This window comes from Cuculus canorus, chromosome 5 (genome assembly GCF_017976375.1).
Source record: "Cuculus canorus isolate bCucCan1 chromosome 5, bCucCan1.pri, whole genome shotgun sequence".
Classification (NCBI taxonomy): domain Eukaryota; kingdom Metazoa; phylum Chordata; class Aves; order Cuculiformes; family Cuculidae; genus Cuculus; species Cuculus canorus.
In genome coordinates, this window is record NC_071405.1 from 19,578,192 (window position 1) to 19,605,604 (window position 27,413).

At 41.2% G+C, this 27,413-nt stretch overlaps 2 protein-coding genes and 1 long non-coding RNA gene across 5 annotated transcripts in view; 1 reads left to right on the forward strand and 2 right to left on the reverse strand.

Moving 5' to 3' along the window:
* The window catches only part of GTF2A1 (general transcription factor IIA subunit 1), a 25,543-nt gene extending 17,576 nt beyond the window's left edge, over positions 1 to 7,967 (reverse strand). Inside the window, exons 1-2 of one of the 2 annotated variants that reach the window (XM_054067415.1) lie at positions 7,663 to 7,967; positions 730 to 831 (exon numbers count right to left, since the gene is read on the reverse strand). In XM_054067415.1, coding sequence (XP_053923390.1) covers positions 730 to 831; positions 7,663 to 7,692 — 132 coding nt within the window. In that variant the 5' untranslated portion in view covers positions 7,693 to 7,967. Of the gene's footprint in view, positions 1 to 729; positions 832 to 4,062; positions 4,126 to 7,662 lie in introns of those variants that run through there. The other variant, XM_054067416.1, reaches the window with a different exon arrangement.
* LOC128852254 (uncharacterized) lies at positions 6,961 to 27,279 on the forward strand. The gene is made up of 3 exons (XR_008449983.1): positions 6,961 to 7,200; positions 19,170 to 19,243; positions 26,666 to 27,279. It is a non-coding gene; the product is annotated as an uncharacterized LOC128852254 (long non-coding RNA).
* Positions 19,436 to 27,413, reverse strand: part of STON2 (stonin 2) — an 84,002-nt gene continuing 76,024 nt past the window's right edge. For both annotated transcript variants that reach the window (XM_054067414.1, XM_054067412.1), the window contains exons 6-7: positions 26,604 to 26,806; positions 19,436 to 25,520 (exon numbers count right to left, since the gene is read on the reverse strand). In XM_054067414.1, the coding sequence (XP_053923389.1) occupies positions 25,437 to 25,520; positions 26,604 to 26,806 (287 nt within the window). In that variant the 3' untranslated portion in view covers positions 19,436 to 25,436. The remainder of the gene's footprint in view (positions 25,521 to 26,603; positions 26,807 to 27,413) is intronic.

Consider the following 27,413-nt stretch of genomic DNA (forward strand, 5'->3'; position numbering starts at 1 on the left):
TTAATACTTTAAAAATAATGAGAGCGTGGGATGCCCCACTTTCTGAAGTCTTTTTTTTTTTTTCCTTTTCTCCTCCCTTTTGAAGGGCTTGTTTTACTCAGGAAGAATTTAAAGAAAGCCATAGGAGATCCATTTGATCTCAGGTCAACATCCTGCCTTTCTTTTGGACCCCTGGTAACAGTTCAAGCCTACTGTATGTAAACAATTCTGAATTTGAGAACTTCTGGAAAGTGTGATGCACACAGTGCAATTTATTACATACCACTGCCAAAAAACAATACTCCTGCAAATCACAAACCATACATGCAAAAATCTGACAACGTACCCGACAATGCAACTCCTCTTCTTCAGAAAGACAAAAACATCCAGCAGAAAAGATGCTTTATTTCTCCTGCAGAGAAACCTTAAAGCGCTGTCTGCTCCAAAACAAATACATTCTCCCCCTTCCTTTTTTAAAGTTATGACATTTTGGGGACTGAAATAACACTGAATTGGGATGTCTGCTGCTAGTTTATGTCACATTTGACATGCCAGATTAGGGAAAGTAAACAAGGTGAGAAGATCTCTATACAGCATGGTAATTCAAATAATATGGGGCTACAGCTATGCAGATTAATACAGTGCTTAGCTAACTAAACATTAGTATTTGTACCGTGTACAACAATAAGCAGATCTGAAAACCAATTGCTGTACTGGTCTATTACAAAAAACTTTTCAGTTGCAACTTACTGTTTTGAGTTCCATAAGAACTTGTTCATCTACTCCTTCATCCAGAAAAACTTCTCTGACATCATTGATGACATCTTCAATTACAGACCTGTACAATTTAGGCTTTTTAAAAAAACAAAACAAAACAAAACAAAAACAAGAAAAAGGAACTAGTGAATGTTGTTTTGAAAGACAGAAAGACATTTATCACATCAAAGTTAGAAGTAATATTTCCCCCCCAAAAAAAAAAACCCTCTGAGAACTACATTACAGAATACCCCGTATGTTTAGAGTGTCTAAAATATCTAGAATATCCAAGGAGATATAAATCAGCAAGAACAGCTCAAATGAGGTGAAAAGAGAAGGGTCTGTTCACTATCTTTTGTGACATAATTGTGACATAAGAGTTTTCAAGCCACAAGGAGTGTAATTAAAAACAGAGAAAAGGAGTGTAATTAAAAACAGAGAAAAGAACTCACTAAATTTTCCTGCTTGACAACATCCTTACTGACTATACAAATATATTTGCATGTGTGCAAAATATTTATGTCAAAAATGTTGAAAGTTCAAAAGGATATTAGATGAGTACAGAGAAAAGAAACTTATTAGTGCTTGCTACTTCAACAGGAACCAAATATGGCTTGGAATGACCTTGAGCTGCAGAACAGTGAAGGCTCAGAATACTGGAAGCATTCATGTGAATGCCTTGTTCTTCCTCACACATGTTTACAGAAACTATTGAAAACAAGATATTAGGCTAGACAGACTTCTGTTTTCAATACTTATGTATACATAATTATTATATTATACCGATTTCATGCCTAAACTGTCAATGATAAAATGAATTATCAATTCACTTTAGGTTGTCAAAAGAAGCTGTGGAGTCTTCATCTTTGGAGATACTCAAAAGCTGTCTGGACATGGACCTGGGCAACTGGCTCTAGGTGGTCCTGCTTGTGCAGGGAGGTTGCAACATGACCTCAAGAGGTCCCTTTCAAGCCCTACCGTTTTGTGAAATTTAAAATGCAGGTACAATGTTTACAAGAGAATAGAAATACTTAACCTTATCAATTAAAGCACAAAATTAAATTCACAGTACCACAGGATAATTGTACTACACGTCTGCTGTACCTTTTAAATAGCACGGAGACCTTTCTACATACGTGTGTACCTAAACAATATTTTGGTTGGTTTTCAGTATCTGTGCTACCTAATTGCAAAGGACCACTACAAGCTCTAAATCAACAATATATCCTTTGCTGATCAAGTCTGTTCCTTAAGCTCGGGATAGATCATTTTTAAACTGATCTGAAAGTAGCTATAATTTTCTGTAAGCCATCTTCCTCTACCCCATCCCATAACTTCCATAAGCAATAAATCCCACATGATGCCACACACATCAGGTATGTTATGTACAAGCAAAACAACCACTCTCTACTGTGCAATGGGCTTAGTACCAGAAGAGTGCCATGCCTCCAATACACAGGCAACTTGTACCAAGCACACATAGTTTCGGCAGCACTGGAACTACACAAATCTACTGCATGTATTTGAAACATTTATTTAATGCATATGCACTGCCTAATGCATGCCACAAGTGTTGAACTTGTTATACATATGCTAAAGATCATATCTCACACGTGTTATGGAATTGTTATGCCCATGCTGTGGAATAATAGAGGGACAGCAGCAACACACAATAATTCACTAGTCCAAACAAAAGATGAGTGGCCAATAAGCACAAAAAGAAATTGAGTATCTTTGCTTTTAAATATTAAAGAAAGAAGAAACAAACAAACAAAAAAATCCAAACCAAAAAACAAATGCCATAAACCTTAAAGAAATGCACTGATACTACAGGGGAGAAAAGAACCTATTCGGAAGCCTGGAACTAAGAACTAAGCAGTCTGATGGCTACTTAGTCCAGTACATCCTTACTGTTTCAAAACAAACTCTGTGTTGGAGCATACTCAAGTGATTTTTTTGCACAAAACCAACCACCAAACAACAACAAAAAAAAGGGGGGAGGAGAGGGCACACAAAAACCTAACAAAACCCCACCACATAAAAATACTTTGGCAAATGGCGTGCTATCAGCATCCCATTTTTAATTCTTTTTACATTTCATCAGTGTGCCCCTTTCCAGCTTTAAAACATGCTGCTGTAAATCAAGTATATGAAATGTCAAAATATCATCTTTGTATTACTTCTCTCAAAAAAAAATATCAAGGCCTGAGGTAATAAGAGTCGTTTGCCATCCTTGAAAACTACATTTACAGCATCTATGTCTAAAACTTAACTTGCCCAGAAAAAACAAAACATACCAGACTATTTGCAGTTTTTTTTGTTTTTTTTTTCAAAAGAACACTACATGCTCATGTATCCAGGCCTCAAGGAGAGCATTAACTGTGCTTATAGTGACATTTGAAACAGACTTTCAAAGCCAAACTGCTCTTGAGCACTAGTATTTTAAATTTGCGTAGCAAATAACTTAGAAACACCAAGCCATCATTAACAGGATTATTTTTCCACCTAAGATTTAATTCATAACAGATGCAAAAAGGCATTCTACTTAATAACATTAAGTTCTATCATTTCTATAGTTAAACAAATTGCATAAAGCTTATACGATTCTACTAGCACAGAAATGCTACTTAACCTATTCTGTATATTGTTCCTTATTGTATTAAAAGCATCCGTTTCTCAATGCCAAAACCACATTCTGCAAATAAATATGTTTAAACTCAGGCATGCGAGTTACTTCACTTAAGTCAAGGGAACTAACCAGTATGTCTGAAATTACAATCAAAACTCCTGTAGGAGGGAGACTGCATTTTCTCTTTAAGTCTTCCTCTCCTCAAATCATCTATTAGGTCCACTTTTACAATAAAATAAATTTTACACATGAAGGCCCTGTAGTTTCCACCAACAGTTACCACTACCTCCTATCTCCACAGTCAGGCATTTTTGTAAAGTTATTTACAAAGATTCCTCAGTTTATAAAGCCCTAGGAAAAAAAAACAAAACCCAAACATTCATATACAGCAAATTGACCCTACAGCCCAACAGTCTGTTTGGGAATGTTTCCTTTTTCTCCCTGTGTAGTAAGGGAAAAAACAAATACAAAGAACAGGATACCAGTTTCTACTGTCCAGCACTAGTTTAGCATGAGAGCAGAAAGGCAGTTTAAGAGCACAGGTGTTCAACCTGTCATTGACACAGCACCCTCCTGCACAACTTCCAACAGCCCAGGCAAGCGGCTAAGACCCCCAAAGACAACACTATGACAGGGGCACAGTAAGCCTAGTACAATGCAGGTTAATGAACCCACAAGCAGTTTCTGCATGCATGTACCTCTCTGCATGAGCCACACAGTGCACTGGTTCTAACGATGGGTCAGAATAAGCCACACAGCATCACAATACACTCACAGCTGTATGATTAGAAAGAAGGGAATAAAGAAAAAAGTATCTGCACACTTGTAAGGAAACAGCATCTGTCTGATTTAACCTATACATATTTATACAATACTCGAAAAAGTCCTGTCTAGTTGAAAACATTCTCTTGTGTACACTCCTACTGAACATCCACCCCATGTGGACGCTAGGCCTTCCACAGAGGAAGCAGCAATGCCTTCAAGAGCCATCCATAGTGGAATTTTGAAGAATATCAAAGAACGTTCTTTTCCTACCTCTGCAGAGTCAAATCCAGCAAGTAAAATTACAGAACAGCCTTAAGTCCTGGACGTTAAAAAGAAACGCACTGTTTAGATATGCACTAAATGTTGGTTACTCAAAAAATAAACATAGGAATACAACTATTGAAAAAGTCTAAAGATGGGACAGCCAGGTGAGTTAAGGTTTCCAGTAAATTTCCGCATTCAGTGAAAGCAGGGAGACTATCATAGAAACTTTAAAGATCGCTATTAAAATAACCATGCTTTCATCTGGTTTACATTAAAGGGCCTCCTCATAAAGAGTACATTGCAGTAAACTTCAAACTCTTTTAAGAGCAAAATACTCAAATCACTCTTCAATAAACACTACTCCAAACACTTACTATAGATTAAAGACAACAATTAAAATTCCTGATTTATTAGATATAACCACAAACACACAGAGAAGATTTGAAATCCAGTACTTCCCCCTCTGTGAACATAAAGAAACTATTACACTTCACTTTCTCCGCGCACCTTGTAAAGAAAACTTGGAGTATGGTGAGACTGCTACACACGCACTACAAATCCGAGGAGCAACCAGCAAGCTATTTTAAGAAATGCCACATGCCTTTAGCGGCTTACACTTCCTACATTCCTTCAGTTTCAAGGGTACAAAAACTGCATCTCTTTGTAATTATTACCACAACACTTGGGATTTCAGCAATTTGGGTTTCCAATAACCAAAACATTATGGAGAGATATATGGCGGCACACTTTGTGCATTGACAGCCATTTGTTCCTGGCTGCTTCTACAGTTCTCTGAAAAGCTGCTAATCCTTCTCCTGTCTGTGTAGTTACTGCTGGACGTAGCTACATGACAGACAGAGCAGCGTACAGTAAAGTAACTAGTAAAGGTAACTACTCACAATTACATCAAAGGTGTGTGTAAAAAGTAGTAATACATTTAATCTACATCATAAGCATTGAAATTTGAGTGTTTTTATGTTGTTATATACTTTTACAAATGGACTACCTTTGTCACCTACAAAATCTTATACCATAAATAACTGTTAACGTCTTATTTGCCCCTTGTTAGGAAGGACAGATTTCTTGCAATTCAGATGTGACCACATGCTGATGTGACACAATTGACACACCACACTCAGTCTCTGCTTCCTAAAGTTATCACCTGGTAGCTGTATCTAAAAATGTTGGTACCCATAGGGTAAGCATCGCAATCCTTGCTACTGAATGAGACCTGAAGTTGAGTAAGTTGACCATGCACTACTGCAAAGTTTTACTACTTGATTGAAAATTAGCCTAAAGCATAGTTATTTTAAGCTTGGGTTTTGCTATTCCAAGCACAACGTTCAAACAGAGACACTTTCCAAGAGAACTTTACAGAAGTTATGCCAGTATTGAAACAAAGCCAAGAGAAAGCAAGTCTCAGTAAACTGTTAAATCCAAGATACTTGCAGGTACTCTAGAAATTATTCTACATATATATATTTGCTACTTAGTACTAATATGGTCGGAAAAGAGAGACGCAAACCCTCTAATTTGCTATAAAGAAACAGAACCTCTTCTTGCAATCAAAAAATAAAGCCAGAAGTTTATGAACAGGCCAGCTAACGGATTCAGATCACACACATTCAATATGCATCCTACTGAGTAACTGCTCTGCACGTAATGGCCAACCACCTAGCTAAAATTTTCTGATACAAAACCTGACAAAATACCCAAGCGATGATACTACCTTGCCATTGCATTACCCCAACTCACATGCAGGTTTGTAAAATTTCAGATTTGGAAAGGCAAATGAGAATGCTTTGCATTTGCTTTAGTATACTGTTTTGCAGTATATCATATATTGTAATTAAACCAAATACTAACAGTTAAAAAAAAAAATTGCTTTGCCTAGACTGCAATAACTTTATTAGTCTGGTGGCTTAGGCTGACAGCTGTACAAATACTCATTTGTACACATATATCTATGTGTATAAATACTTACTTGTACACCTGTCAGCTTAAGCCACCAGAAATACACAGAAATCGTCAAACAATATCTGCCGCCGGTGACCCACAGACAAAACTTTAACACTAGCATTACTTTTAGGGCAGCAGCTGTAGTCAGACCTTGGCAATCCGCCATGAAATAAGTATCACGTCTCTCCCTGACATACTGGGTACGAACTGTTTAAACTCTACTTTCCCCACGCAGCAGAAAAAGTACTTCCAAGAGCTTACTGGAGGCACGGAAACGTGTGCTGGGGCGAGGAGATAAAAAAGAAAGAAAAAGGCAAAGAGTTTCAAACGGAGGAGGGGATGAAAACCGCGTTTGTGCAATGCCTAAAAGCAAAGGAAAGCCGGCGTGCAGCATCCAGCAGCCTCCCCGCCGGAGCTGGGAATAATCCCCGCCGCTCCGCAGGCCGGTGGCGGCGGAGAGCAGCGAAGGGAAAGCCGGTGCAGCCCGTTCGGCTGCGAGGGACGCGGCGCCCGGATGCCAGGCTCCGCCGCACGCACCTCCCAGCCCGCGCTCCGCCGCTCGCTCCCTATTTAAAGGCTGATGTGGTGTTTAAATGGAGAGGCGGTGACGTGGGGCTGGAAAGCACCTTCCCATCCTAGCAGAGTCTATATTAGAGAGCGGCAATAGCTCTATATAAACAGGGCAGCCGCGGGGAGGAGGAACACTAGGAGCGGGGAGGCAGGGAAGCCATGATGGATCCCGGCGCCACAAACAAGGGGCCGAGCCCGCCCGGGACGCCGGCATCGCCTCGGGGCGAGGGTCGCCGGGCAGCGGAGCCGCTTCGTGTGACTGCTTGTGCCAAACCTCCGTGAGTACGAGCGCAGCAGCGAGCCGCCCGCCGCGGAAAGCGCCAGAAAGGAACGGCGGGGACGGCGGCATTCGGGGTTTGGGTTTTTTCCCCACCCACCTCTATTTTTTTAAATAAATACCGCCCCGCTTGCCGGAGGGAAGTTGAGGCTTTCGCCCCGGCCGGGCTGCCAGAAGTGCTTTTCCACCATCGTCTCCTTCTTATAAAGCGACATAAAATGGCTCCGGCGAGCCCCGGGCGGGCTCCCCCGCCGGCTCGGGCGCCGCTGCCCCGGCGGCGGGGCTCGCTGCCCGAGTCCCTCGCCTCCCCCCCGAGCTCCGCCGCCCCCGCCCCGGCCCGGCCCCGCCGCCCCTTCCCGCCGGGGCCGGGGGGAGGGCGCCGGGCGGCCCGAGGAGCGCGGGGAGGGGGCGGCGGGCCCTGCCGCCCCCCGGGGCCGCCCTCGCCCCCCGACCCGGTCCTTACCACGGGGTTTGTGTTAGTCGAGCTCGCCATGTCCCGAGCCCCCCGGGACGCCCCCGACCGCGGGGGGGGAAGAAAGTGAGGGGGGAAGAGTCGCCCCTAAAACAATAAACCTGCCCGGCTGCGTTTCCCCCCGATCCCGCGCGTCCCGCCCCGGCTCACGGGCAGCCCCGCGGCCTGGCCCGGCTTCGCTCGCCGGCCCTGGGGCTGCAGCCGCCGCCGCCAGCCGCCCGCTCTGCCCGCTTCGCCCCTTTATATAGCGAGAGCCGAGCAGCTGCGCGAGCGGCCAGGGCGAGAGGGGGACGCGGGCGGGGGGGCGGAGGGGGGGGGGCGGGCGGTGAGGTATCGCGAGACTTCGACGCCATCACGTGAGCGGCCCGCCCCGCCGCCATGACACCTACCGAGGCGGAAGTGGCTCGGGGAGGCCGCGCGCCCGGGCTCCCGGCGGCGGCCGGGCCTGCCAAGGCGGAAGCGCCGCCCCTTCTCGCGCGTGACGTCACGGCGCCCGCGGGGTTTCGACGTACCTCAGCTCCGTTGGAAAGCGTAGTGGTGTGCTTCAGGGCAGAGGTGGCTCTGCCTGACCTGGGGCACGCCGGTGCCTTCCCTCACTCGGTCGGACGAGGCCCCGTGGGCCGAGGGGCCACTGCTGTAGGCCACAGGCCTCGGAGGGCTTCTGGGGTCTGTGCTACCGCCTAGACTGGTAACAGCTTATAGGGGAGGCGGCACTTTAAGAACCGATATCTTCTGTGAGGGCGCTCACCCGATTGACGACATTGCTGCTTTTAGCAATTCGCCACAAATCATGGCAGTAGGATCTCCCAGCTGTGGAATAAGTTGCTAAATGCTGCATTTGTTTTGTTACCTTAAGCCTGAAGTCCTGCCAATTAACTAGCCCAAGTTCAGGAACTCTTGTTTGTTATGTTTTGACAGGAAGGAGTTTGTTAATGGGTACAGGAGACCTTCCCCTTCCATTCTTCTAAATCCTTCATTTCTACAGTGCAGACTTCATGTAGAGACATGACCAGTTTACAGCAGGCAAGCTGATGAAGCCAGCGTTCATTGTGCGTACTGCTGGAGCACCAGCCAAGAAATAGCATAGCTTACAGAGTTTTATCATTCTTAGCTGTCAAACTCTAACTTTTTGCTGGAGTTTTTGTGGAGCACAGCCAACAGGACTGAAGAGAGTCTGCCCCTTCTGAAGCCATAACTCATGGTCTGATGCAAGAACTGTGGGGATAATATCTCAGAGAGAGTGAAATGGCTGGAGTGGCTACAGTTTCCTTCCCCAGACCGCCCCCCTCTTCGCCCCCTGTTTTTCAGAGTGGCTTACTGAATAATTGAAAGAGTACACATACGCACTCAATAGCGGCAGTAGCTCAGTCTGGGATTGTGCGCCTTAGTTTGTTCAGCAGTGTCTTTCCAGAAGTTAAGACCTGCATGCATAGCCCTGCCACACTTTCTCAGGCACCAGTATCAAGTTGTGGTGCAGCACTGCAAAACCCGACTGTCTCTACAGAATATTGTTGTGAACAAAATTGAGATCTCACGAGAAATGCCTATTAAGTCAGATTAATGTTCCATCTAATTCGTGGCAATTCAGCTGCTGCTTGGGGAGAGCGTAAGCCGCTTGCTGAAGTCTGTTCACCTTGCTTTTCCCCAGCATCCCAGCTGATGTCAGGGGATTTTTCTTCATTTAGCAATTTGTTAGACTGGAATAATGTATATGTTTATGTATAGTGCAGTAGCAACACCGATAATCTGGATAGCCTCAGTAGGCATAAGCTACATAAATACTTAACTATAAAAGTAATGCTGTTAACTGCCAGCATTCTCTTTCATTTGCCAGCCAGGCATGAACCATACTAAGTTTGTCTGTTATCTTTCTCCCTAAGGTTTCTACCACTGACTGCTCAGGGTGGCTTCACCAGGTTTAGCAAAAACGTCAATTTCACTGTTGGCTGGATAGTTCTGTTTTAGCCATTATATTGTCTAGCCTTGAACTCCACAGTGATGATGGACATTACATCTGTGTGAAACACTTATGCACTGGTAAAATATTGAAAAGGACAGTCAAGTCTACAAAGCAAAGGCAATAATACCTTTGTCTTACAATTCAGCCCTGCATCAGATGCCCTTCTAAAAAAGGCACACCGTCTTACAAGAGCAGTAGGTATATATACTAGTTTTAGACAACCGTGTAAGTCCCCAAAGAATGTTTATTTTTTTAGGTTATCCAACTATGTCTGGAGACTCCCTTCAGGTTATCTCTTGACCTAAGACAACTACATCTTACAAGACAATTAAGCATATCAATAAATTCTTGCAACTCTAAGAGAATGTTTATTCTTTCAGGTTATTTATCCGTGTCTGGAGATTGTCTGCATATTATCTCTTGATACAAGACAGATTTATATTACAAGATAATTAAACATACAAACCAGCTGCAGCAAAACTTATTAATTCTCACATACCCAGAGCAAAGATGGTGACGCATGGGTAAACTTTTTCCTTCATTACAAAAATTGTGCCAAGTATGGGGTAATATGGGGAAAGCACATTTGTGCACAAGATCAAAAGCTGATCCTTGGTGTGCTAGAGGAGGAAATTAAAAAAAATTCCACTTAGTCCTAGGCACGATCATCTTTCTACCAAATGTTCAAGACAAACAAATCGTCTTTTATAGCTGACACTTCGCACTCAGAAGCACACAATCTACATTGGGTATCCTGGATGGATTCTGTTTGGTTAGTAAGAGAAGGACCTCTTGCTTCTCAGCAAACTAAGTGACTTACAACTGGAACAGTAGCTTGCTAAGTTAATATAAAGGGTCTAACATATGGAGATGTTTTCAATTCATCTCATTTGTGGTCCATCAGAGAACTACATCTTTTAGAAGAGAGAGAGATTTGAACTTGTGACTAGGAAGCTGGGGAAGGCGGGAGAGGGAAGAAATAAATTTTATTCAGTATGATTTTGGGGTTGATTGCACTTCCATTATAAAGTTTTTGGAAAACACTAATGCTTCTCAACAACATATCTTTCAAGGAGATATTCTGCAAAGGGATAACTGATCTATAAGGATTTGCTAATGAGAGGAGGGATGGAACACACTTGAATCTAGAAACTCAAAGGTGCTAAGTATCTGGGATTGCCACTGAAAGCCACCCGCTAGCAATTCTGCTGAAAAGAATAACCACAAAATCTTAAAGCTAAGTCAAAACACATTACATTTAAATTGTGATCACTTTTTATTAGTTTGGGTTTGTTTTTTTGTTTTTTTTTTAAAAGGAGGGTTTTTTTTGTTCTTTTGAAAATGGTAAAAAAAAATAATCTGAAGCTACTCTTCTACTCTTCTCTGCACATGGAGATATCAGTATCGTCCCCTCATTTTTTTTTTTTTTAAACATTTCTGATCATCTGACCATACACAGCAAAGCACAGCGTACCTAGGATGAGGTATTGCTGACACAGTGGTTTACAGTTTCTTAATTCTTGAAACAACAGAAAAGCCTGTTCAGTGTCATCATGTCAAATGGTTCCCCGGCCCCCCAAGGGGGCAGTTAAATAAGGAAAATAAGAATTGGTCTTAACTCTATTACAGAAGTGCAAATCTTAACATAGATGACAGAATGAGGCTTACCGTCGGCACACCTTACAGATTTGTTATTTTACGTCTCGTCACCTTTACCAATCTGCAATTAAAGTTGTGCTGGTGAAGTCTCTCACTGTGGGCATGAAGACAACATACTATTTTTTCCCAGCCTGTTGCACTTTTTCCTTGAAAACAAACTAAGCATTAAACTCTTTTCAGAAAGCTTTGGCAATGTAGTGTCATTATGAGTCAAAGAAGTAAACTTTCTGACCCAGTCTCTGACAGTTTTCCAGGAGAACGAGATACACATTAATTGCAGCAGCATGTGTTGAAAGGATAAAACAGGAGCCGTATGTCAAACTCACTCTTGCTGCTTCCATTCATTGTACCAAAGAATGAATGTAGCCTTAAACAAAACTTAAAAAAAGTGTTTGTGTGTTTTAGATGCTTCTACAGATCTCAAAAAAAAAAAAAAAAAAATTAAAAAGTAAGCAGCTCAAGCTGCAATCCAAAACTTTGGGCACAAGGCAGAAATTAACCATAGACACATCGTATCAAAGTGTTTTTGGATGCAGCCAGCCCTCAAGAGTCCAAAGAGTTGCTGACACAGCATGGAGCTTGTGTGATATTAGTTTCAGACAGTGGTCAGGTATTATGTAAACATTCTTTAATTAAAAGGTATGAAAAAATATGTATGTTGAGTGACATTTTCCTTCTAACATCTTGCTCAACATGATCTAGTAGCTGGAAACAAAAGCTAGTAAACACATCCCTCTTACCTTTATCACTAGATTTCCTCAAAAAAAATTCTAAGCAAGGGGTGGAATGAAATAGCTGCCATCACCCTTATTCCAGGGCAGCTCTGTTTTTCTAGATGGATTTAGTTTTACATCTAGAGTTTAAAGCACAGCAGCATGCTTTGGTAAAGCATATTAACACCAGTTTCAAGTGTCTAACATATGGACAATTCAACTGCCTGCCTCACAGCCCACAGAGAACCAAACTTTGTCATCCTAGAACAATGTGGTTTGTCTCTGGTAACCTTATAAAGGGGAGACATTACTGTTTCAGCAAATCCTAAGTTTGAAATGCTAGAGCAGGCAAGGCCTTAATTGTTACACATTAAGCTTTTGTTTCATGATTAGACCTAGGAGTCCCAGGCTTGCTCTGCTCTTACCAAGTTCTTGAGCAAAGTAAGAAGCACAAAAATTTGTCTTTAATATAGACTAAGACTATTTACTATTAGAATATATATAGATGTTTGCAAATAACTTGTATCTACTTCTTTGTCATTAGGGCATGTCTAAACAGGACAATAAAACTATGCATTTGGTTATACAGTTAAAGCCACAAAGCTACCAGCATTAGAAAGCCACCTTCTCTCCTCCAAACAAAATATATCATACTCACAGAAGACTACATTAGCAGGTGACCAGCTGCTATAGTTGTAACTCCTTCTGTCTGCGTAAATCTCCAACTTCTCAGGCCTTCAGAGAATGAGGAACACCACCAGAAAACCCATAGGACAGTACACCCATCATAAAACTTTCTTCTAAAGCCTGCCATTAACTGCTAGATCCTCTCCTCTCAAGGCTGCGGTTCCTCCTTTACCATAATCACAATTCCCTCTCTGGCTTATACACAAACTCCATATCAGATTTTGCAAAACTTTATTTTCTAGGGCTATTTATGCCTCCTCTACTTAGGGAATTGACTTTTGTTAGCCTCCTTCAGCCCATCCCTCAAAAAAATCACACAGCTGCACTATGGTCTTTAGAACAGCTGTTTCTGGTCAACTATCAGTTACAGCTGGAGGAGGCAACAAACTTTTCTTAGGCTGCATTTACACCTTAGCAGAGGTTTTCTGCTGTCACGGGTTTGTGGCTCAGAGATAGTTTCTTTCATGTCTCTTGTTGACAAAAACTACGCTTGGTTCATAAAGCCAAAACTTAATCGAAACACTGACCCCATCATTCCCACGACCCCCAAGCATTCTGTGATAATGAGGATTTCAGGCATTCGTACTTCCTTCCCGTGCGACTGTGTGCTCATTCTGTCCCTGTGCCACCGTGCTCTGCTTTTGCAGTTGTGCCAATTCCTTGCTGTGCCATTTTTATATCTTTTTTTTTTCCCCTCTGCTGGCTAATTTTTAACCTGCATCAGTTTCCTGATCTGGTTCATCGGGCAGCCCCACAAAAGGCGCGTTAGTGCTACTGAAAGAGCTGATGGGAGTAGAAAGAAGTGACTAGAGGAGGAAATGCTTCAAAACAACATTGTAGCCAAATGCTTTGTCATGTAGAAAAGTCCCCAGGCTTCCTTTTATTGAAGAAGAATTGGCCGTTACTAAAATGCACACCCCGCTTGCTGTAGTAGGAAGATTACTGGTCTTAAGGCACAGACCACCCCTTTATTTTTCACACGTGTATACATGTTTGACCTAATGCTTCGGTCTCTACAGCCTGAATGGGTCATAATTTGAATACAGAGTGCTGATTCTTAAATAGATAAAAAAAAAAAAGCCCCTAAAATCCTGAAGCCTAGAGCTTCTCTTCAAGGGCGTGAGCTAAAGGAGTACCTTCAAGTTACATGTTCTGTCAGTACTGCCTTGGATAAGTGTTTTTTAAGTAGTTAACGTTAATTACTCAGACTGTGACTGTTATGAATCACAGTTACTCAACTGTGATGAGATTCTGACAGCAGCCAAAGTATTGCTGGCTCTGATCCATGAAGCCAAACAACAAAGAAGTCGGGTAACAAAAGATATGCACTTAAAATACCAATTAGTCTCCCTACTCACAATATCCTACATTATGGATCTAAAGCAAAGCTTTCCATAACATGCTGATAAATGTTTTTACTGATTACTGCCATATATTCCAGCTAGCAGCTATGATGTGCGGAAGTCCACAGCAAAACTAAATTCACTTCAGCAAAGTTATTCCTGATATATTGCAAGCATTGAAAAGTGAAATATTCATGAAGAAAAAAATCGCACAGAGTGATCTATAGTGTGGCTTTGTGAGCCTTACATACCTCAGGCTCCATGTGGTGCCTTAGGATAAAGTAATCACCCTGGAGTATGCCAGAATATAAATATGCAGTGTGTAACTGTGGCATGGTGCTGCTCTGTGTGATTCCTTTGGGAACATGTGCGTGTTTGTGTAGCCTTGGATTCCCTTAGACAGCTGGCAGAGTGGGAGACTGCACACAGGCAGGCGCCGCCAAGCAGAGATGTGCTGTGGTGTATTTTACTCAGCGCTTTGTCCCACGGCCACACGTTCACGTGTCCATAAACTAAAAAACGCTTTTGTGCAAGGCAGGTTAGCTCCACTTTCCATGCTTACTGCCTCCTACGAACTATGTACGTTCCTCTGCACTCACACGAGTAGTCTTGCAAACCATTCAAGCTTCTAACTAGCTGAGTAGCCCATAGAGCTGCTCTAACGGCAAAGAGGCTGCAGCTTTCATGGAAAAACCATGGGTGTGCCCTTTACAGCCTATTCAGAGGTGATCATATGGTCCCTCTGAGGCCCAACATCAGGCAGACAAGATGAATCTTTGCTTCCTCCACCCTCCTAGATGAGTCCTAGGGTTATTTTTCACAGGACTGGGTGGAATTTGCAGGAAACTACTCTAGTTCAGTTTTGGCTGTGTTCAGCCTTCCCAGTGAGGGACAGTGAACGTGAACTCAGTTGCGGCCAGCCTATGGTTTATGAGCAGTTAATGTGCAGTTCCCATGCTGAGGCTAATTACCTAACTGGCAAAGCTGTGCTAGCAGTGAGGGCTGCTGAGCAATTGGAGTCCCTGACTTTGAGAGACAGGAAAACAGCAGGAATGAGCCAGCCCAGCTCATCACGTAATGGAGTTATAGGACCCTAGGCATTTATTGCCACTTCTAACCTGTGACCCATTTCCAGAGCTCCTCTCTGTTTGAGTTTTCATGCCAAATGACGTGTAACCTGGGAGTCTTGGGCATATCAAGATTTTGACATCTGCAAATGTGTAAAAAATGTGAAGATGTGCTTATAGGCCAGAGCTCGCATTTTCCCTCAGCTGCTTTGGACAGAAGATTATTTTTCCATCATAAGTGTCATCTTCCACCACAAATCTTCCTAGACTTGCAATATGACCTGCTGTCATCAGCCATCTCATTTCTCCCACAGGCAGACTCTAGGTAAATTGGTAGCAAATTTCCAGTGAGGCATCCCATTGCACCTGCTATACCTGCAATTTTGCCTCCAGTCTGTTTTGTGATATGGGCAAAGCACACTCTCGTCTGCAGAATTTTCAGAGAGCTGCATTTGTGTTGGAAGGGCTGATCCATGCTCTGACTCATCTGGCCAGATACAAATGCAGTATTAACAGTTATAGGGCGAGGGCCCAACGCTGCCTTTATTGGATCTGCTCTGTAGGCACCAGGTATGATTTTTCCCAAGAAGTTCTAGCTGTTGCTGCTGCTGTCAGAGCCTGTAAGGCGGCTGGGCTCAGCTCCTGTCAATGTTTTCACTGGCCAGCTGCCAAGGAGGTGCTGATGGGTATCATCTAACGTGAAGCAGATGAAAGCACCTTCAAAGCCAAAGTGGTAATATCTCTATCCATATTACTGGACAGTTACATAAACATATGAGTGGTCAAAGTAAATCCTTTGCCCTGCTGGCAAAGCCAGGTGAAATTGGAGAAGGAGCTGGAGGATGTGATCAAGTAGCTGGTGCCGAACTACAGAGTCACTTTCTTTTAGACCTAAGGAAGTAAGACCATCAGTACTGTTTAAGCTGTGCAGCTTATTCTCTTTCCATTACTGTAGTCCTCTGCTACAAATTTCCAGGTCCCCCCTGCCCAGTTTCTAGCTATGACTTTCAAGACACAATGTCTTTCTGAATGTTACGGCAAGCAACGCGCTATATCAGTGTAAACTGGTAAACAATGAAGAATACAAGGGCACAGAGCAGAGACACTCAAGGTAAATCACACCACAAATGCTGTAAGTCTGCTGAGAACCTTGAAGGGAGAAGATGTTCCGGGTTAGGGTAACAATGGAGGGACATAAGATCTGTTTCCAGATCTAGTATTCCAAGGCAGTGGTTTAATGCTGCCTTAGCTTTCTTATTGTCTGAGAGGCACTGTCTTTTATTTCAGTTAACTCTTTGGAGAGCTTAATTTTCAGTGTTTGAAGAGGACTATGTAGTATTTAAATGGAAGGCGATAGGAAAAGATAAAGTGATATCTTAAAATGTATGGGCTATGAGTTTTTTGCACTACTTGAAAATATCACATCACCTGGAATATACCTAAATAACTCCTAGGCAGAGCTCATTCATTTGGCTGACTTGAATCGGAACATTCAGGATTGATTACCAAATGTAACCAGCATGAATTACCATTGTTTTTAACAAACAGGTTCAGTTGTTTCCACATGAAAGTGAAAAATAATTTCTCTCTTGGGTAGAAATTTTTGTGTGGGAGATTCCCAACATAATGGGGCTTTTCTGCCAAACTTGAGGAGGAGGCTTATATCAGTAAGATAACTATCATGAACTCTGATTGTGGCTGCATTGTAAATGTTTCCTTTCCGAGTTGTTAGTAAAAGTAGCCACAAGAGGGAGGCAGAACTCCTGTGCCAGTATAGTAACCCGAGCAGAAAGCAAAATCAGAGAAATATGTTTTCAAAATGTTAAAAGCTAAATTTGCCCAGTAGCACTCTCATTGAAAACAATGACTGCTGGCTGTAACTTCTGTAAAAGCAGGTTAGTAACGTGTAGTAAATGTTAAATTATTAATGCAACCCAAAAAATCGTGACTGGTAGATCTTTTTCTTAAACCTAAAAATTAGGTAAGAAATTACTTCAGGACAGATTGAAACTGCTTTTCATGTGTTTATTGTGGGTGCTGGGAAGGAAAACTGTGCCTATGCTATAAGGGATTTATTTCGCTGGCATATAGCTGTATTCTTGCCAGGCTCTAATAGAGTAGGATCATTTTGTTCCAGGAAGGAGACATTTTTTTTAAACAAATCAATTCTTAGAAAATGCAGCACAAGGATGTATTTAAACACGTCTATTTCTGTAGCACCTCAGCAAACAGATAAGGCACTTTTCTCAAGTGGTGTTATTATTTATCCTATAAAGTACTTTCACTGGCCACCTCAGGCCTTCTAGGTTCAGTGAGCTCAGCAGAGAAAGAAATGTCTGGAGGGAGAGGGCAGGTCTGGTGTCTAGTTCCTGCTTCAAGAATTGTTTCCATAATTTACTCAACAGCATTTCAGAAATTGCAGTTAGGGATGGACAAACTCAGTCAGTGCTCTGAACCTTTGAAGTCTTCAGTGTCTCTTTTCAGTCTTTTAACTGTCTCCAACTCTGTCGCAGCCTTCTAGGTAGTCTCAAACAAGGAGGAGAAAGGGACTCAAAACCAGCTCGATTAACTTCAGTGCAATGCACTGAGCAGGGTCAGAGCACGCAATGGTTACTCTGAGCATGGCAGCAGATCAGAAACTTTCCAGGGAGGGATGGTAGGAGAGCATTTGGCTTGAAAAACCCTAGCTGGACTCAGCTAAATAACCGTCTGGTACTGTGGTGGTTTGAGGCATGTACAGAAGCAGTAGGTGTATGTAGATATCTTTCATGCAAATTTATGAGAGGTCCTGGAAATTTTAGTTCTTCCACAATGAGGCAGGAGCTGCATGGAGGTCTACCAGATGGAAGTAGTGGGCTTGGCTGTCCAGAATTGGACGTAGACCCACCAATGGGCGGTGTCTGTCTTCTAAAGAGTGGCCAGAAAATAAAAATGTCAAACTACTGTTCTTTCCATCATACAGTGCTTAATTGTATAAGCCTATCCATGCCTATGCAAAACACACATATGGTTTTGGTTTTTAATAGACAGTAGCTAAAAGTTATCATCCGTTATCCTCCATTTTCTGTTGGAGGTATTTAAAGTGCTTTGTGAATGTAAATTTAAACTGATACTACGCATGACTGTGCAAACAGGTAAGGACTATTTAGGTGAAAAGAGCAGTCAACACCTTGAAAAATTAACTTGTCTGTTGGCCTCTCAGCTAAACATGGAATCAATTGATGCAGTCATATCTTACACCCTGTTTTGAGATCTTACTCAGTATGTCAGTATGTCAACGACAGGTGAAATCCTGCATGGGATTCACAGTCCTGAAAACCAGTGAGACTTGTGTTCATTGAGTCTGCCACAGGTCAGCAGTCCAGGCAAAAAAATGGAAATTTGCAGTAACCACTAAAGAGCAACAGTCCTTTAACTCCTGCAAAGCTGGGGAGTGTCAACACACAGCTAAACTACCTGTTGTTCCACTCTGTAGTTTACTTCTGCAGGTAGGACCCATACCACATAACATAACTTACCAAGCAGAAACACCACTATCAACTCATACTTTCATCATCCTGTGTCTTTCAGGTCTTTTGGCCCTGTACAATTTGAGAGCTGATTTTGACAATGTGATTTGTTCTATTTGTTCACATAATATTCATACTAAATTTTTTTACTGAGTTTTTTTTTTCTTCCTTTGATCCCAGGGTCAATATTTGTAGAATGGGGCTCCCCATGTCTTATTTTTTGCGTAGTTCCTAACTTGTCACTGGACTTCATGAGGTATTAGCACACATTTTTCTCTGTTGAGATTGTAACTTCAGTGTATCTGTTTTGCCACCCTGGTTGTTCTTTTTGCACCAGCTGTCACTTTCTGACTTGCCAGGGACATTTCTTCCTCCTGGGCAAAGGGTACCAGCAACAGTTTGTTGGGGCAGGGTGGGAGGAAGCCTGTTGGCTGATACAGTACGGTTTAGACAATATTTTGATCAAAGGGAGGTAGAGACAGAGGACACTGTAGTGGTTGAACTCTGTTCTTGTCTTAGTTGAAAACTGTGTGCAATTTTGCTTTCGTTTCCCTTTCCAGATGCCAGAACTCTGCTACCGTTCTGCCTGCATTGTGAACTGACATGGACTTTTCCCATTCCATTCCCATTTAATGTGAGTACTCTCTGTATTAATATGATTGCTGAACTGACTGTGCCCTAATAAATTTCTTTCCTTCCACACAGAGGAACAGAGCTCTCCTTTTCTGTTCTTTGTAAAGGGAAACCTTTGCAAAAGAAGTTCTCACCTGAGGAAGTTACTTTAGGCTGTATTTACCCTGTATTCCTTCTGTCCCTTCAGCAGCAACTCGGTCCAAGATGATTGCTCCCGGTTTATCTACATCCCCTGGGGCAGAAGCAAATAGGAGACTGCAGAAGACTCTGAGCTGGACAGGCCCATTGTGCCCACACCCCTGAATCCCAGCCACATGTTGTGGTACCCCAGTGTAGCTGCAGTCAGTGGTATAATCACCCCTCTCCATCAGGCTTTGCTGCCCTGTTATCCAGGGTTGAGAAAGACACCTGTTTATATGGAAGTTGCTTTTAGGTTTCCAATAGTATGACAAAAAGCTTTTTTTTCTGGGACTGGTGTCCTTCATGTCTCAGACAGATCTTCTGTGACACAGAGCTGCTGGCTGTGTGTCAACAGGCCAAAACAATGGGCTGCTCCTCTATCTTTTGTTTTAACTCAGCTGACTTTCAGCAGCTTTTGAATTTACAACATATCTGGACTAGGTGGTGAGGGCAATCATGGTAACAAAGAATACTGAACGAAAACTGGTGTTTTTTTTGTCTCCAGATTGTGCTGTCTCACTCTAATGATGTCTTTTGTTTGGGTACACATTGCAATGGCACTCTGACTTCTCAATCTTTTGTAGGGTGATATTTTGTCTTATCTTGAAGGACTTGCACTATTGTCAAGAAACTTTGAGCTGCCTGTTTTCAAACTGTCATCTTTTTCTCTAAGTCCTTTTAAAACCATTTTGCATATTATCAAGCTGTCCCAATTTGATTCTATAAGTTCCAAAATGTCACTGCATACCTGAATTATTGTAAATAAACTGCTGGTATTAAGTCCTAGAATCTTTCTGTTTAACTTTCCTTCTTTCTTCAGTCTGACTTGATTTACTCTTCAGGCTTCATTCCCTGTGTACCTCCATTTTCTTACTCTGTGAAATGATTGACTTGTCAGTTTTACTGAAGCATACTCTGGAGAACATGCTGAGCTCAGAGCAATGATCTGAGCAGCTCTTATGATGGGTATCTGGTTTTCTTAGGTCAATGAGTCTGCTGAACTCTTCAGTCTTATTCAGGGAGTGCTCTTGAGAAAAACGGCAGACTGCAAGTGGTCTAAGTGACTAAGAAGTGGAAAGATATATGTAATGATATATAGCTTATTCAAGTTTGAAAGAACACAAAGAATCATACCAGAGTACTCTGTAAATAATGTATATCTTATCCTTACTTTGCAAACAAATGTTCTGATCACAGGAAGACACTGTCCTCGCATGTACTCCTGACTGTAGAGGTCAGAGAAGTAGAAGAGGTCCACTGAGAAGAAGCTTCAGTTCTAAATTACTTTGTTTCAGGATGGCTTCATTTAAATGTTAGATCCTCTTCTGTATTATGTCAGCACTGCTCCGCACAACTTTTAGTAAAAGCTCAGCTCTAGAGAGACTCAAGCTCTAGACCTGCTTCATTGCCTTTGCAGTCTGTCTTCTAGTCTGGATGATCAAACGAAATAACCTATTTTCTGTATATAATCCTATTACTTCCATTTATGTGCTTCTTGATGCCATTCAGTACACTCCCTTTTCCTCCTCTGAACTCAAGAGGATTCATATGTAGTTATCAGGATATGCAGCACATAAAACTTCAATTTCACAGTGAAAATGTGGATATGCTGTTTTATCTTAACATTTATTTAAGTTTTCCCACAGTTCAAACAAAACATGACATCCCGTTTCAACGGATAAAACAAAAAGAAAAAAAAAACCCCAAAACAAACCACTTCTACAAAGTTAGCCAGTGTATAGACTTTCTTATTTCACAAAATAAAAAGGTAGGAACATGTTACAAAACAATCAACAAACCAATCAGTGTCAATAGTGCAAAGAACGAATTGCAAGTGTTGAGGGAGGGAGGAAAGGTAGGATGGATAGGAGGATGGATGTGTGGGTGGCTGGCTGAGCAAAACAGGAAGGCTAGGAACAGCTGTGCTTGTGCTTTTTACCACACAAGGTTTTATATCTCAGACAACCCATGATGTAGATTTAACATCAGTGGCAGAAGAGGGTAAGTAATGGCAAGATGAATACAGCTATAGACACGAGCTGCTAAGAGCCACTGAAAAGAATTTTTTACCCTCTGAAAAAGAGGTGAACTATCAAGGGCTTGATTAGTTTGTGTGTATTCAAGAGCCAAGGAAATTACTGATAATTTCATGCAAGAAACAAGACAGAAGAAGTACCTCCAGGCTGAACTTCTACACCTTTTCTTCTTGCTTTCAAGCTCTTTTGCATGTAATTGCTCTCTGTCCTGGGAGATGACTGATTAAGAGGAAGTTTTAGCAACTACTAAGTCACATGGACAGGTAGGCCAACAGGCCTGGGGTGCCCTGTCAAGCAAGTATGCCAGCCAGCAACCCACCAGAAAAGGTAATTATTTCTGCAATGTTTCTTAGGAGACTGCTACAGTGAAGAACCAAAAGTCTGTCTCTTTCATAGGATGACTAGAGTGAGTCTAAATAAAAAAAACCCCAAACTCATCAGTCAGTGTTTCTCAGTGGAATTTGCCCATTTCCTTTTTCTAGCAGAGTATCCATAGTTAATAAATGCATTCACTAAAATAAGATCAGCTGCCCAGAGATGATGTTTGCCTTTACCCGTTGTGATAAAGACTGTTTATTTTTCTAGGCAAAATTTTCTGCAACACCTCAAGTCTTACCACAGTACTAAAATTAAACAAAACTGTAATGAGAAATAGAAAGAAGGTTGAAAGTGGGAATAGCTTCCAGGAGTAAATGTATGCTTACTTGAAGGCACGTTTCCTGCATGAACTGTTTGAGTACTATAAAGTTTTCAAATAAACCAAAGGACAGTCATTATATCTTTCTCAAAAGGAATATTAAACTGAAACTATTCTAAGACTTTTTTCCCCTAAGATAAAAAAAATAAAATCCTCATTACAAACGTAGCTTGCATCTAAATAATTTCGGCTGCTCTAAAACTGACAAAACTCAGCTCTTTTCTCCTCACTTCCATCAAAATCCAAATTACTACTGCATCCTTATAGATGTGCATAAAGGTCATACAGTGGCAGTATCTACCACTGAAAAACTGGCACTATTTAATAAGCAAGAACAGTGAAAACCTCAAAAAGGGCACTAAGAACCCTAGTGTTCCAATGCTCAGTGTTTGTTAATATGCTGGACTGAAAAAAATTTTCAATGGTGACATCTTGTGATACCAACCCTAGATATTCTAAAGATTTTGGTTGTTAGTGCTCTTTTGAAAAATCAAACTGCTTACTCTAGTGCTTCAATTGGAAACGAGATCTTTTGAAACTCTGGCAGAGGTATTCATCCTAAAATCTTGAAAATTCAGTGGCAGAAACATCAGAAAGATATTCTCCAGAGATCAGAATGGATTAAAATAGTCTTTTATAAATTACAACACTGCCACTTTTGCTTGCCTAACTCCATTAGGCTTGGAAGAGATACTTCTGTTGTACAAGTAACTATGTAAGAGAGATCAGAGTCAGGCTCATACTATTACTTTTATTCATTAACTCTGAATTTAAGAAAAAAAAAAAGAAAAATAATCGTAAGGGGTAGAAAAAATTAAGTAAATCCAGAAACCTCCTGTATGTTCATCTTTCTTTAATTTGGAGGACATGAAATATTCTATGGCTGGAGTATGATAGAGACTGAAAAGCTTAAAATTCAACAGAGATGGAAAATTATATTCCTTTCATTTTCTCACCTCTTTTAAGGAGTACATAATTTTGCTTATTTGCTAGTACTCATTTGAGTTTTCAAGGGCTGGTGGACAACAAGCAAAAATTCAGACAGTGAGCCTGCAGATCAGAGTAGGAAATCTCCTGAGTGTTTCTTTCACGAAACATTTTCACACTTGCTCAGCAACATCTCAGCACTCCTTCAGCTTGGTTTTGTTGCATTTCTTGCTGGTCCTTTACAGAAACTGTACACTAGGAGCTGTAGTGAAAACAGGAAAAACACCCAGAATTTCTTTGAATGCCTTTAAAAAGAAGAGTGAATTTTGTAGAGGAGTTGCCATGCAGCTGATCACAGCCAGCCTGTGGCAGAGCTGAGAATCAGTCATGAATTCAGCCCCCTGCTGTAGGGTATTTCAAAACCTATACAAGTTATCACTTAATAACAATTCTTTGCCTTTTATCAGTAATTTTAACCCAGTGAACTCAAAATGCTTCAAAAACTTTAGTAGCATTCTTCCATGCAGAGAGGTTGCAAATGCTCAGTCCTAACTGGTGCGCTCTGAGGAGCAATCTGGGCTTCAGTAGGACTGCCTGCAGTAGAACATTACACGCTTATTAAGAAGTCCTAGAAGGAGCGAGACATTCTGTATTTAAAACCGTGTACATGTGTAAATATCTATCACTAGGATGATCTAGGCCTGGAACTTAAGTGCATATAAAAAGGCATTTAGAAGTTCCCTATAATTTGTTTTCAATTCTACTACTACTGGTTTTAGACACAATGTAATTAATGTCATGTTTTACTTGGGATTTTAACATTGTAGGAAATTTTATAGGAGTCACAGTGAAAGTAGTAAATTGAGACTGTATTATAATTTTATGTTATATGAAATGTAAAGTGAAATATAAAAAAGCTTTCATTTTAATTCATTATGAATTTAAATTACATTGCCAAGGCTTTCCAAATGTGTGATTTTTAAGTCAGCAGTAACCTTTCAAAAGATAAATGATTTAATAAATTACTTTTATTACATTTAAAATTACCTTGAGACATAATATTACGCAAGCCATGGAAATAACTATAAAAAAACGGGTACTTTGTACACTGTTTTTTCTGAAAACATATATGATTGAGTGATTTTTGCTCTCTGCATTTTTATTTAGAAAGAAGTTTTAAGACTTGCTGTTACTTTCAGCTAAGTGGAGATAAAAATCCTCCATGAAGGTTTTTTTTAATTTTTGAAAAGAGATTTTGGGTCCCAGTTAGTGGGGGTTTTATTAAGATACAAGTTACTTATATTGTAGGTTGAAGATAGAACATGAAAGTAATATTCTGCTGGAGAGACTTCCAAGGACTTTCAGAAAGGCAAACAGCATTAACAGCACGCTGTTAAAGTAACTGTGTTCTGACATTCTCAATAACCACCCACCTATGCATCCAAGAAAAAATAAAAATCCCAACCAAACCTCAAACCCAATATTTTCCCCTTAAACATCTTTCTAGGCAGGAATGATCTAAGCAGTGGCCCTCCTGTGTCACCTCTATTATAACACACATTCCCCATTACTAGCAGCTATAACCACGTTCAGTCAAGATAACAGAACAGCCCAGACTAACAAAACATTTGAGAAACTGCAGAGGCTTTCTTGTAACTTGTGCAGACCCCATGAAAATGTGCAAAACAACATGTTGTTCAGAGGACAAGACAGGAAGGGGTGAACAGAACAGCAGCTACATGATTAGCTGTCCTACCTATAGTTCATCTGCTTGACCATTTACTATGTTTAGGATGCAGAGTTTGTTGATCCTCCAGAATGATGCTCAGGGTTTTCACTCTGTTGACCACTTCAAAAAATGAGATCTTAAACAATTGTTCACTCAGTGCTCCCTGGGTTTTATTTGGCAGTTGAGAAGGAAGTGAATCTGCCAATGACCAAACCAACAGGTATACAAAAAAAAAAAAACAAACGGCTTAACATACAAGGCAGGATTGTGAGATAAAGGCTGCTTTCTGGTTTGGCTGTGATGGTGGCTAGACCATACTTTAGTGCAGAATCTAGATGGTGAAGAGGCAGAAAAGGCAAACTTGTCTGTAAAACAAGTCATTCTGTCTATACCCCAATTGTACTTAAATCATTCCAGCAAAAGCCCATGGGTCTGCTCCAAAGAAAGCACTCGTGAGCTTCTTCTCAAAGTATGGATCGTTAGAAGGCAAAATAATACTCTTCAGAGCATTATTTTAAAAGCAGTACTCCATACTTCTTAAAAACCAATACCAAATCCCTGCAAGTCCATTCTTCCAGGTATATTAGTTTGAAATCCCTCTTGGGATTTGCAGACTGATCTTCCTTTACTGCACAGCACATTCTTTGACATTTGCAGCATCTTCTCCCTTCAGATCCTCATTCAAGCTTTTTTTCTGCTCTATTTCAACCTGGCAGAGTAAAAAGAGGGAGAACATTTGAAATGAGAAAGGAAAACAAAAGATTCAAAAATCTTCCTTAGTGCTGATTTATGTCCTGCTCAGCTGAAGAAACTCCTGGTAAACTGAGTGGTTTGTGAAGAGAAATGGACTGAGGAGGAAAAGATGGATTTGGTTTACTGTAAGTGTTTTCAGTCTAATCCAAACAGTTCAGTGTCATGACATTATTTCCAGGAGACATAATGTCATGCAGAGAACCAGTCTTACATGATTTTATATTCATTGGCATCCCCAGCTGTAGTCTGAATCCAAACACAGAATCAATTTGGCAGAAGATAGGTGGCTTTCTAAGTCACAGCAGCAGACCAGTCTCACTTTTAAACTCCACAAAGACTGATAAATAAGGCAAAGAGATTCATTTACAAAATGCACGTCTATGTTTGTGTTCTAAATTTCAGCACCTTCAAAAACTCAGGAATAATCCAATGTTTAATTCTTAAAAGGAATTCTTAGGAAGATCAAATACCATCTTCAGGGAATGTAAGGACTATTAAAAATGTTATTACAATTACCATTAGAAATAATCGCACGAGAATCTTTTCAGTATGTCTTGTCATTGCTCTTAAAGATGGCAGGTAGGATGCCAATTTCTCTGCTGAGTGATCAGCTAACATGGCATACTGAGATTCTTGGCAGGTATATACATACTGCATTTTCCCATCTGCTCCTCTTTTTAGGGCAGGTGCAGAAATAACGCAATCCTTTTGTCTGCTGTAGCACTCCCACTGTAGCTGCTATTAGGAACAGCAGAACTCCCTGTCTACACTCTTACTGTATTGGCTAATCCCCAGTAGCTGTCTGTGTGTAAGCTCTTTCAACAAAGCAAGTGCAAGCAAGTTTATTCCATCTTTGCTGAGGTATAAACCACTGCTTGTTTGCCATGAATCAATAAGCTGCACATGGGTAGTAGCTAAGGCACAGAGTCTGGCATGTGCCAAATTCCCACCTCATCCACCTGTGGTATTTTATCATCTGCTCATACTTTTCAAGACAATGCAGTTTGCAATGAAACCATGGCAAATGCCACAGTTTTACCTTGTAACTGTAGTGTGCTGAATAGTTGACCCACTTCCTCACATCGGTCTTGTCCTCAACAGAGATGGATCGAACAGTGGCTTTGGATGCAGAAGTGGTGGGCATGTCATATTCCACATCTACATAGTGGACAAAACTGGAAGGCACTTCCCGGTCAGAGCCAAGCTCTAGGTGACAGAAGAAGGAGTGAGGATGCCCAGAAGCTGGAAAAAGAGAACAAACAGACATGAAAGTTGAGTTCGATAAGTCAGAAAAGACATCTAGGAGGAAGCAACATCACAAAACTGCAAGAGAAGCAGAATCTGCCTGGGTGAATTACTTCGTAGCAAGTGACAGTATCTTACCTGATTCAATACCGTTACAGTTTCCAGAAGAATTAAGCAAAACAAACTGCAAAAAGGACTGCCGATCACTCTAGTTTGCTTTTAATGGGTGAAAATACCAGACATAAAACAAGAACCATAGGGTAAAGGTATTCCCCCTCTTCTGCTCCCCCCTGGGTATATAATGTGCTAAGTACATTGTGGCACATCCTTCTGAAATGTCATGTATTGTCAGCAAGTAAAGGTGGGATTTGGCAGACGTTTTACATTTATTTAAAATCATTATCCCCATTTTTAGCAAATAAAAATATACTGGAAAAGGTTGAACATCTTTTCTGGTTTCAAAAAGCAAATTTGTGCACAGCTTGGAAATAACCGTTTATTCCTTACTCTAATCCATGACAAGGTGGCTAGTCATTAAAGGTGGCAAGGCAGGGAAGCAATCATGTTTAGCTCTGTCATCTGTAAATGATAACCTTTGTTATTT